A 13,003-nucleotide genomic window follows, 5' to 3' on the forward strand; every position below is an offset into this window, starting at 1 on the left:
TGTTGGGTGGAGACGCTTGTAGGTGTGTCTTTTGGGGCAGTGGTCGAAGTGCATTAAAAAAAAGTATGGGAACTATGATACTGCACGCAATGGGGGCAGAGTGAGTGAGCATGGGGGCGTGGTCAAAGACGTGCCTAAAAACCAAAATATTCGGTAACTGATTCGGTCTTTCACCTTCTGGTAACTACATATAACAAGCATTGAAAATGCAGTAGGTCTCGCCTTTGGTTGTTAAAGCCATCTGCTTTGCTAATGGTATAGTATAGCAAAGCAAATGGCTTTAGCTTAATAAAAGGTGAGACCTATTGCATTTTTAATGCTTGTTACTAATTGCTGCTTGGATAATTGAGTTTATTTTTCGTTCTCTTACTTACAGGTAGAGGTTTTTGTCTAGTGAGCTGACTGGAGATGTCACTGGGGACAGCACATTCCCCATAATGCGGCGCATTTTCCTTCATTGCCCCAGGCGCACCTTTTATATACTTTGTGAAATCCCAGGTCATGTCACAGAAGTCTTGCAAAGGACATCTTGCGGATTATTAATGTGCATATTGAAATCGCTCCGTATGGTCAACTTTGGAAATCAGGGAACCACTAGCCCCAGGAAGAACTATACGTCCCCATGCTGTGTGTTCTGGGAGATTCCAAAATGTTAATTACACTATAATGGACAATTAGATGAAGTCTAACTGAAAGCCTTTTTATGTTGTGTATATGTACATTTTAAGATTGTTTTTTCATTGAAAAGTAAAAGATCTTGCTGAACATCATACCTAAAAATGTCAACTTTGAATGGCCATGAATAAAGTTTGTATTTGTTCGACTGAATTTGTGATTCCGAGTTTAAAATTCTTAAACCATACATAAAGCACGTTAGATACATTCATGGCAGCAATTTAATTAATATTTAAAAATTACTCAATACCATTTTATTTTTACAGCGGTGTTTTGGTGCGATTGGAAGAATGCAGTCATCCAGTTGTGATGAAAGGCTTGTGTGCAGAATGTGGTCAAGATCTGACACAGTGAGTATCCAGGTTTTTCAGTTCATGTTTAAGCTTTTATGGGAGTGTTTTTTAAACCAGTGATATTGGATTAGAATGAAAGACTAGCATTAGCTCCGTGAAAGGCTGTAAGGCAGTATCTTCGATTTCAAAACGCCATGGATTTTTATTTTTATTTTAGATAAATTGTCTCAGTTTATCAAAGCAAAAGATGGCAGTAGAAGAGACAATATAATAACATTTCTACCAGCATTTTACTTCTAATTAGGACATTGGAATGTTGGGAGCTCCATTAAAGACAATGGAGTTCTCTGGGTTTCTAATGGTCGGTAGAGGCCCGGAGCGCCAACATTCCAAAGTTGTTTTTCACAGCTGTTGACTCACGGAACCAGAGGGGTTTTCAACTCCCTCTGGCTCTGTGAGGTCTTTGTTATCTTTGTAAGAACAGTCTGCCCTCTAGTGGTGGAATGTTATAATAGCCTTTTAACCCACCGTGGGTGGGCTATACCAGCATTAAAGTCATGCTCCCTTGTTAAAGGCTGGTATAGCCCACTACGGCGAGCTATAATAGATATATTAACTAGAATATTTTGGCTTTTAACAATTGAAGTCTCAGTGCCATTCCTCAGAATCTTTTCCGGTGTCTGACAAACCTCAGGTGCCTAACAAGCCTAGATCAAAATTCCCCAGTGGTTTGGCTGAACCCATGCAGGTCAAGGCCTTCCAGCTAGCAGTGCTGAATGTTTTTAGATGTCCCACAATCCTCTGGGCCACTTCCTAATATAGTTGGAGAGCGCATGTTCATGTGGGTTTGGTGGCTTTGACCCATATCCCTTTTGATGCCATGCTTTTTCATGGGCTTTGGTCTGTCACCCAGAGTAAGGTTCAAACTAACAAAGCACTGGCCTCCATTTGTTCGGCTTGTCTTTGGCACCAACCCCAAAGTATTTTTCCCGCAGAGCCAGTGCCATCCACGGAATCAACAGGAGAAAATATCTGTGCAGCAAAAAATTACGGTGGGGCTAACTTAAACAGTGAATCATTATCTGGAAACCTTCCTAGGGCCCAAGGTTCACACGTGTGGCAGAAAGCTTTGAGTCAGATACCTTTGATACGGATGATAACTATGTATTTATAGATGAGAATTACGTACGCATGGACGATGATGACTAGGAAGCTGATTGCCTCCTCACAATACCTGATGTGCCCTTATCTGTATGTACAACCAGAGGCCTAGGTTCTTCTCCAGGAAGGGACATCTCTTACCACTCTGGCCCTGCCTCAGTGGAGGTTTATCCTTTCATAACGTGTGTTCAGAAAGCAGTGGAGGACTTGGAACTGAATTTGCCTTTGGCAGAAGTAAAATCTAATATCCTGATTAAAATCTTGCAACCCACCCCCGTTTCTGCAGAACATTGCTCCCAGTAAACAAATATTTCCTAGAGCCTACAATGGTTTCGCAGGAGAACCTCTTTTTGGGCCCCTGGAGTCCATAGGCAGATCCCCACGAGCCGTTGGCTAGCTCCACACTAACTCTACTTTTTGACCTTCCATTCGTCACTGGATTTTTATTTTGAGAACATCGTCAGAACTATTAAACTCCCTTTGTTTGGCTCCTTCAACAAAGAGCCCAAGAAACTTGACACCTAGGGTCACTTTGTTTTTACCTCTAGCAGCTTGGCTGCATGCACAGCTTGTGCAACTTGCTTTTTAGGTCTTGCGTCTAGCAATGCAGTGCGCAGCACTGATCGCGCAGCGAGAGTCCTTTTGACTGGGGTTTGAGAACGGAGCCTGGAATCGCACGTGCCCGTGCTTTTCCTTTTGGCTTCTGCTATTGGGCTTTGATTGCGTGTTTTTATTTTTAAACAGAGCACACAATAGGCCAAAGGCGGGCGCATTGCTCCGCCCATGGCCTATTGGTGTCTGTTACACGCACCAAAGCCTATCTGTTTTCAATAATCGTGCCCAGACACGGGCGCGATATTTGAAAACATATGGCTCGCTGTGGCGTGCGCACCACTCGCGGGCTTGTACTTGGCTGCGGTGTCCTTCTCGAGCTCTGGGCCAATCCCAGTGCGGCGCCGCAGTGGAGCCACCAACCACAGGGTACTTCTTTCCTTCTCGTTTTTGTCTACTCAGCAGGTCTGGCGGCTCTGATTCTCTTGTGAGCGCTTGTGATCAAACGGATAGCGCTATTCGGCGAAGACAGTACACGGGCAGCTCTTGCAACCTGGAACAGACTGCAAATGTTGAGGTCGTCGATATTCTAAATGCACCAGCCTAATGGCTGAATGAAGGTTGCATCCAGCAGTGTTTCCATCATTTGTGCGCCATTATGTAAAGGGTTTTAATTTTAGAAGAACCTGCTTCTCTTCGAAATGCACCACAATTGTGCTAATGTTTTAAAAGATTTTCACTAAGTGGGACAGGTTTTTAAATTCTACATCCTTTGATTCCTTTTTGAGTGAATGTTTGGCTGCTAGGTTTACGATTGTAATTCTTGTCAGAGGATGTGTCTCCGTAAAAAGCAGTGTGATTTTGAAACAGAGTATCAGTTGCAAGTTTCCGTGGTAATTCTCATGCTTCAAAGCGCGAAATGGACTGTTTTTGCTTTGTTTGTGCAATCACAGTGCCGAGGGGTAACAGTCTCTTTTAAGTTTATGTGGAGAAACAAGACTGAGCTCTTCACAAAAGGTCAATCATTTAGTTAATGATACTGATACAGGACTTCTACAAGTCTTTCTCTCTCTGTCTCTTGGGTAAACTTGCCAGCTTTTCGTGTTCCCACGCTTTTGACGCTGTTTTAAGGTGTATTATCCCAAAGGAACTTGCTTAACCGCAATATTTGCATTTAACTAGCTTGGCTATCTCGATCAGCGAGAGGCCTAATTGGAGAAGCTCTAATAATTTTAATTACTCATTCATCTGAATGCAGAGAGGATTAATCCCTCTACTTTATTCTCAGGGGAATAGTTTCATACAGTGAGGGTTTTTTTTTTTAAACTTTATTTATAGAATTTGCAGAACAAACCAGAGGTTGGCAGTATGGAGCGTAACAGTAACACCTGTGTCATTTCACTCAAATAATTCATGGCAGTAGAGCATTACAGCACATTGAGGGATAGGTACTTGATCGAATAAAACACATGTTCAGAGGGGATAGCATCCAGAGGCGTTATCACATTACTTAGACAACACAGTTTGACTTATTTCAAAGATGTACAGTGGAAGGTAACCGGACCCACATACAGATTAACAATAAACAGTAACATGAGTTATGAGATGCACTTCGCACAAGTAGTCAGTTTCCAATAGTATACCCCGCTCACAAGTAGCATCATGAAGTTGGCCCGGTAAGCGCCGCCTGTCCACCATCGTCAGTCTGTAAATCCCTTTCGGATGAGTCATCATACTCATGTCCCTGGGCAAGTAAATATGTGGTCAAGGGGCCCCAGACGTCCCTAGGCTTACTGGAGATCGGAAGTGTTTCAGCGAAAATAGTGGACTGTTCTTGACAGTGGGTCAGATCTGCAAGCCACTCCTTAAACTTCGGTGCCCTACCACGACCCCATCTACATGCCACACGGCGTTTTGCAAGGAGGAGAGTAATGTCCAGGAATTTCCTGCAAGTCTTAGGGATGTGTGCGTGTACCCCAACAGCATCAGTAAAGGATCCAGGTTAATTGGTTCTCCGACCATGGTTTCAAGGGCAACATGCACCTGTTGCCAGTAGTCGTGGACCATGGGGCATTCCCAGGACAAGTGTAGGAATCCAGCGTGCTCCGCGCAACAACGCTCACATCTGTCATCGCTGGACAATCGGAACCTGTGCTTTTTAACCGGCGTGTAGTACAGTCGTTGGAGGAACTTATAGTGAATCATCCTGAGCCTACAGCTGGGGGAGATTCGAGCCGTGAGGTCGCAGCAGTAGAGCCACTGGTCGTCAGTAATCTCCACTGCCAGGTCAGTAGCCCAGTGTGATCGGGCTGAGTTCTCCAGCCCTGCTCTGGACGCCCTGACGTGCCTATACATGCCCGACACCAAATGTGATCCGTCCTGTGAGCATAGCACGAAGTGTAAGGGGGATAGGACCGTAGGTTCTCTGGGAAAGTCAGGCAGAATCTCTTTCATCCCTTGACGCAGTCGTAAGTAATAGAACGATTCGAGAGGAGTAGGGTGATAAGTTTTAAAAAACAGATCCACTGCGTTGAACTGGCCGTTGGTAAAGAGGTCTCCCCAGCGGGCGACCTGCAGACGTCGACAAAGCAACTGGAAGCCACGCTCCTGTAGGAGTTCCGAGATAAAAACAGGGGGAACCCAATATACCATTGTAGGCTTGAGCACTAGACGTTTGAGATCAATGTATGCTACAAGGGACTTAATTCAAAAAAATGAATCTCAATTAGGAGTTGTACAGACGTATCGCACTCCAGTGTATCAACAAGATATCACACTTAAAGATTTTTGCTAGAACACATCAAGAAAAAGGAAGGAGAGAAAACACGGAGGAAGTAAATCGTATTCAAAAAAAGTTTTTTATATTGAGTGATAAAGCATCAAATGATAAAGCTGGGGAGGCAGATACACAGAAACCAAATCAAGCAAAACAGTTATGAACAGAGATATAAATAACATCTACTCATCAGTTCACAACTAAACATCAACTCCTAGTAAATATCACAGACCACCAAATTCATAAATAAACAATGGTCGTGTGTTGGTGCCAACGCAACGCTTCTGGAGATGATGGAAGTGTCGACGTTTCGGTCTATTATGCTGTCGTCAAGAAGACCATCAACAGGACAAAATAGTTTGTTGCTGGGACAACCCCCTGAAATTTCCACATGGGCTTGCTTCTCGTTTCAATACGTGGCAAGGGATGTGGGGCTAAGGATCCACTAAAATAATTGGAATCTGCAATGCGGCATATGCAGGTTTGGCGTTAGAGCCACTAATCAAATGTATGTTGATTGGATAAGTAGCTTGATTACGACTAGACCGCTTCGAACATACAATAGTTATTTCAGTGAAATGTTTTTTTTTTTCTTTTCCTTAAAAAGGGTTTCTAAAGTAACGAACCCACGTTTTGTGAAAATGTCTCCAGTTTGCAGTTTGATTCTTTTCCTTAAGGGTTTTTAAAAGGTTATGCAAATATTTTGTGTTGAAATTTGTAGAGCTCATTTAAGAGCTAGTTTCTTTATATGTTTTTCCTGAATAGGTTGCAGAGCAAGAATGGAAAACAGCAGGTGCCGCGTTCTACAGCCACGGTTTCCATGGTTCACAGTGTACCGGAACTGATGATTAGCTCTGAGGCAAGTTGTCTGGCTCAGCTGTTCATTATGTAGTCTTGTCCGTAGTCCACAGGGACCGCCATGGGTTGCACTGATGGAGCACATGCTGAACAAGGAAGGGGCAAACATGTTCATGCTCCGTCACTTTCTTTTTTTAACTTTTTTTTATAAATATTCCTTTCAGGGTTTCACTGTTTCCATATTGTTGTCATATGATTGTCTCTTATGTTGCAAATGTTCCTTCGGCTAAATACTTCGGCTGGCGGAAGTGCCAAATGATTCGCTTGCAAAATACATTCTTTCACGAATGGCTCAATTTAGTGACCTACAGGTTGCAGCGAAGCTCAAGCTGTAAATTGAAAGAATAATCAGTACCAGTAAATGTATGCGTTTTCTTGTTAATAGTCTTCTATAGACGTAGGCGAGTCAACAAATGAGCTGGAAGGAGTTGGGCTAGAGATGAGCCAAGGGCCTCTCTCGGATATTAGAGCCTGTGCACAAGCTTTGCCCTGGCAACATTTGCTATGTAAATCCTACAACAAGCCTCGTGTAACATATGATAAAGCCTCTTCAGAATTCAAAATGTGTATTTCTTTAACATGTGGCACAGAGAAGTAGTTAAAAGTGATAGTTTTGTACAACTGGTAGTTTAAACTCACATTTGGAATTTCTTTTTTACGCGATAATGAACAAAGCATTTGGTGAAGTAAAACATTTGCCTACGACTACACAATTTATGTGGGGAAACCACAATTTATCCAGGTTTTCTGTTTTAATTTTGTACAAATCAGCCAGTAAATGGGTATCTGTTTGTTTGTCTTTCCTTATGTTAGGCCTTGTTTTTATTTTTCTATAATGCTTACTACCCCTGACAAGTCTTACTTCTTAGTGCAGTTTTTATATATAGCGTGAACTGGACCCAGGTGCTTTTCAGGATCCCCAGGCCCAGTTACATTACATAAGGTCGCATAATTTGTTTATAGGCACTGGCAGATTCAGTTATTTCCCAGAATCACAGGTTGTTGAGCCGGTGCCGAATCTCGAACCTAGTTTCATAGTATGCAGCTTTGACCATAAGGCCACATCCTGGATCCAGTGAAGGAGCGCAGCAGGCATAAGCCACATGAAGTCTCAGCTCGTTATGGTCTCGCAGTTCCAACAGGACCTCTAGTTGAGCCAGAGCCATGCTTCAGTCTCGAGCCTCGCTCTAGCTTTCAGTGCTTCGCCCACCTCCAATCTTCAAAAACCTTATGATCTTGTAAACCCCGTCCAATAATAAAAACTATTTTTATGCAAGAAAGGAACCTTGCTTGTGGTTTCTGGTATAGTTGGAGAAATATTATAAAGGTCTAATTAACTATACATATGTGTGTATGTATACATATATATATATATATATCATCAAAGAAAACAGTCCTGCTCCCACAAAGAAGAAGCACGTACACGAAGTGTGCATGGATAAGGCTTCTTTATTGTTATTCAGGTCTCCCACGACCCCACATTAAAAGAGAGACGTGTTTCGCATGCGCAGCAGGCTTTGTCAATATATATATATATATATATATATATATATATATATATATATATATATATATATATATATATATATATATATATATATATATATATATAATTTTTTGTCAGTTGACAATGATAAACTAGTTTTTATTTTATATTTAAATTCAAGTTTCTTTGTTGGATCTTATTTAATAATACGGCAGAATTGGACTGTGCTGTCCTGATTCAGGCCAGAAAAGAGCATGCACTGTTGCCGTGGTTCTTGAGTGCGGGAAGGATTGGTGATTTAGGACTGGCCTTGAAACACTAGTTCTTAAATAATATGCAGTAAAACAGCGACTTTAAAAAGGGGCCTTTGAATGTTCCTTTCAATTTGTTTTCTCTTGTTTGGGCTGTGTAAATGTCTTACTAATTCCGTGCCTCTTTGCAAATCTTGTTAAAGCAAGCTGAATTACTAGGACGAGAAGACCAGCATCGGCTGCAGCGGGACAAGAAGCTAGTGTTGATGGTTGACTTGGACCAGACCCTAATCCATACGACAGAGCAGCACTGCCAGCAGATGTCCAACAAAGTATATTTCTCTTCATTACTATTCACTGTTCACTATTTAAATGGTCTGATACTTAAATTTTTGTCAAATGCCAACTAGTAGTGCAGAATATAAGGAACGTGGGCAATGAGGAAATGAAAAGAAGTGATGTAGAAGTACAGCTTGCATGACGTATTTAGAGCACTCCTCTTCAAACTGTACCGTACATTCTCCATTGGGGGTGCAAAAGGATATCCAGGGTTGGGGAGATGCTGCTTCGGCGAGATGATAAACTGAAATTTCCTTTTTATTTTTTTAATTTTTTTTAATTTATACTTTTATTCAAATTAAGCACACTTTATCCTGTACACGTTAATCTTTAACAACTGCAAATTTCCTCAATCCTTATTTCACAAATCAGATCTCAGATACATATGCAATACATCATTCAACAGGTTGTCATTCCTTTACCTATTTGGATAGAAAAATATGCAGGTTTTTTTAACATTTCAATCAATCAAAAAAAAAAAAAAATACAGAGAGAGAAAAAAATAAATACAAATAAAAAATAAAAAAACACCCAGAGGGGGAAATTTTTCTATTAGTCACTACTTTGCATCTCCTTCCATTTACTTAAGGGCTCCCAAATCCTTGTACCTAAACACCTTCCTCTCCTCCCCTTCCGTGCATAGATATTTTTCTCAATATTATATGAATATAACAGATTTGCCAACCAAGTTTGAAATGCTGGGTTTTTTTTATCAAGCCAAGCCCTAGCTATTGTCGGTCTATAAACAGCCATAGCAACGAATAAGAATTCAGCATACTGTTCCTGCTCCCCCTTACCCACTCCCAACAGAATCCAAGATGGTGTAAGAGTAATTTGTATATCCAAGGATCTCGTTAGAAACCCCTCTATCCCTTTAATCAATGAGTGTAATTGAGGGCAAGTTGCAAAAATATGTATGCTATCCGTCTCCAATAAATCACATCTGGGACAGGTAGTTCCTGTATTACCACCCCATTTTGCTATCCTCGCCGGAGTATAATACAGAAAATATAGTGTCTTGTAATGCTGAGACTGCAAAGGGGCTGCACTCAAAATTGTACGTCCTAAATTCAGGGACTCGAGGAATAGGGTGTTTTCATCTCCCAATTTCTCCGCCCATTTCGTGCTAAATTTCTCCAGATCATCCACCCTTCCCTTTATCAAAATTGTATAAAAAGACCTAATTGTGCGATCCCCCATCAGCTTAATTTTCTCCATTATTTCATTTTTATCAAAGCCTGCGGGACCTCCCACCTTGTTTTTGAAGAAGCTCCTGAGCTGTAGATACTTAAAAAACCCTCTATTGTCCAGCCCATATGCATCTCGTAGGTCTGAGAACTGTGCAAATCCGTTATGACAAAACAGGTCACTTATTTGCGTGATCCCCCTTGCTGCCCACTCTGCCATTGTCTGATCAGCGAATATTTCAGTGGGGAATGATCTATTGTTAATCAGAGACACATATCTATTGTACCTCCCCATCTTGGCTTTCTTTAGAAAGGCATACCACACACTTACTGCAGCCAAAACTGTCTTGAAACGAGTTCTCTTAAAATAACCAAAATCAATACAATTTAAAAAACAATTATCAACATTTGCCCCAAGCACAACAGCATAAACCCCCGTGGAAAAGTTATTCACCCTATCATCATTATTATTCCCTCCAATTAATCCCTGCATATATTGCAAAGCAGATGCCATATAATATAAACGGAAATCTGGTGCACCCCAACCCCCCTTGTCCCTAGGAAGTGTCATAAACCTATAGGCCCTCCGGGTCTGATAAACTGAAATTTCCGCTGCTATTAAACAAGCGCTTTTGAAACTCAGTAGCTTTTTCCCATCCAGTATACCAGCCAAAATATGGTCTTAACTTAATTGCATATCAATTTTGTATATATTTCTTGAAGGAAATGCTTCCAAACACCACACATTAATGTTTGATGCTGCTTGAAATATTTAACATTTTACATAATTGTGGTACTAACATTGTCAATATGAGTGAGTTATATTAGACAGTGATGGTGGGGGACTCTGCATGAAAGTTTGAGGACACTGCTTTGGAATTTTGGTTATGCACGATTCTCAAAGATGCAATGCAGACAAACGAGAAGATGACATTTGAAAATTAAAATGTTAAAAATTAATTTAAGGCAAAGGGATTGACGTGTTCAGCAGTAAATGTCTGTAAAACAGAAATTAGAAGTGGTGGAAACAAGATCTTAATACATCAACATAAGTCAATTTGAGGAAATGCTCCAGTAACTAAATGGGTAAATTGGACAAAACATGTTCTTCTTTTGCCAGATGTTATTTAAATGGTACTGCCATAGATCAAACGTTTTGCTTGTACACTGAATCTAAAAGTAGAAATTGTTTGTTTAGAATTGGTATATCTACACTTCTAGTTGTGTTGCTTAAGCTAAAGAAATGGTCGATTGTGTCTGTGTTTGTTTCTGTATAGCTGTAACTCTGCCTTTTTAATTATTTTATTACTATTGTTGTGTTTGTGGAGAGGTTCAGTGTGGCAAGGACCCATGACTCACTAGAGGTGTGGTTTTGTGAGTCGTGTTACCCCTCCCTCATTAATGGTAATAGCATACCATACTATGCACATCTGCATATATGGCTTATCCCATGGCATTTTAGGGTGTATTTGTTTTAACAAAAGGCATATGGCTAAATCCATAATTCAAAGGGCAAAATTTGTACTGTAAAGTGAACTAAGAGGTTCACGAGAATTCGGTGAGATGTTTCCCTGTGTAAAGTAATTGTAATGTTTAATTTGTAAGGCCGCTAAACTAGGTCTTTCGCATGACCGTTTTTAGGTCTCGCCTAGGCAGCATGCATGCGCTGTATTCGAGACATGCTGTATTCACTCAATGACTTTCATCATGTCCATCGCTTTTCATTGGTGCCTTTATGTGCCTTTTATTATTTCTTTCTTTTTATTGGTGAAATGTTGCTATTTGTTCCACCTTTAGGTGCGTTTTTCACTTTCATGGCTACTTCCCCTGTTACATGCCTACTACTCTTAGGTTTATTTATAGTTCGTTTGGTGCACTCGTTTTGTTGTCTTCGGCGTGGTCCCCTTTAACTCAGTCGAGCAGTTCAGCCAGTAGTTATGTTCAAAATCCCTATTGGAAATTACATTGGGACCCCATCCCACCCTCTTTCTCATCCCCACTTGAGGAATCACCCCGAAACTTTCAAGACAGCAGATGACATGAGTGGTGTACTCATTTTGAAAGTTTTGTGAAGATTAGTCAAACGGCACCAACGTTTTTGGCAATACAAAAATGCTTTTCCTATGGAAACTAGTTCCTAACTATAACTTCCTACTAGCAATCGCCAGTAAGGGGGGGAAGGGGTGTGTGTGTGTCTGTGTTTGTATTTTTTGTTTTCTTATTTTTTTATTGTCCAATTGCTCGACGCTTTGAAGAGAGCACTCGCAACCGATGTGAGCCTTTTGGTTCAGTAGAGCAGAAAACCAGCAAAAACATTTCCGGGCTTGTTTTCTCCTGCAACGCGTTTTGGGGCTCCGGTCCCTTCATCTGGCAGCTGATAAGATACGGCATAGATTTCTAACACTGCATGCATCCTTTTATATGTCTGCCTATTGGTAGGCTCACTCTGACTTTCGTTAGTGTTTCTGTTGCATGCTGGATATATAGTTTTCGTTGGAGGTTTAATTGTTCCCCACAGTGGGCCCATGCCACATCCTTTCATTTAAACAGCTCTTCAAATGTTAAAATGCCTATAGTAGGCCCCTTTCATATATATATTCAATGGTGTGTCATGCTAAGGGTCGCTGCAAGTATTCTAGAGGCAGTATTTTGTTTGTTTTTATTTTCGTTCTACACAGAGGTGGTTTCTTTATTGGGTTGTGGTGGCGTTGCCTTCGGTTTGTTTTGTTGCCCCTGCGCCCCATATTAAATGTTCTGATTGATTAAATGTTTTGCCACAGTGCCAGCGCACTGCTTCTATTACAGTGAGGCCCCCGGCAGTTTGCCTTTTTCCATGAGTGAGGGTGGGCGGACGTTTGCTTAATTGAATAATTGACAACACATAGGTTGAACTGGGCTTTGTGGTGAAATGCGTATGTTAGGTTGGACGGGGTGCCCTGCTGTGCCCAGCCTTACATGCACACGTGAACCTCTTACTAGCGTAATGTTAGGAGTCAGCGGGATTCACGCCATAGCCCCTAAGTGTCCTAAGGAGAGCTGGCAGCCCCCAACCACGCCAATTCACACTTTATTCACACTACATTCGAGTCCACTCACAGCTCTATCAGCGGGAGCTGTGACATCATGTAGGGCCCACGCGCTGACATATGGAGGCGGCTGATGAAGACGTGGCTGAGCACCAGCCTCCCCTTCCGCCACACCTTGGCGGAGGGCCTGCTCAGGGCTCGGAAATGCTGCTATCCTAGTAAAACTACTGTGCACGGCTTGGCGGGAGACATGATCTCCAGGGAAAGAAACTGACGGATGGTAAGTAACTATTGTAAGTTGTAAGTGCAGAGGCGGTCTCATTAGTGAGTTTAATGTAGTGTCTGCAGTGCACACATTACAAACTTTACTTGTTGAACCAGGGCTTCCGTGCTTTAAAT

General features: G+C 41.6%; 1 protein-coding gene across 1 annotated transcript in view; it reads left to right on the top strand.

Moving 5' to 3' along the window:
* Window positions 1-13,003, top strand: part of CTDP1 (CTD phosphatase subunit 1) — an 826,403-nt gene that overhangs the window by 64,207 nt on the left and 749,193 nt on the right. Inside the window, exons 2-4 of the mRNA XM_078687575.1 lie at window positions 942-1,025; window positions 6,223-6,316; window positions 8,256-8,384. Of these exons, the coding sequence (XP_078543701.1) occupies window positions 942-1,025; window positions 6,223-6,316; window positions 8,256-8,384 (307 nt within the window). The remainder of the gene's footprint in view (window positions 1-941; window positions 1,026-6,222; window positions 6,317-8,255; window positions 8,385-13,003) is intronic.

This window comes from Lissotriton helveticus, chromosome 4_1 (assembly GCF_964261635.1).
Source record: "Lissotriton helveticus chromosome 4_1, aLisHel1.1, whole genome shotgun sequence".
Lineage (NCBI taxonomy): Eukaryota > Metazoa > Chordata > Amphibia > Caudata > Salamandridae > Lissotriton > Lissotriton helveticus.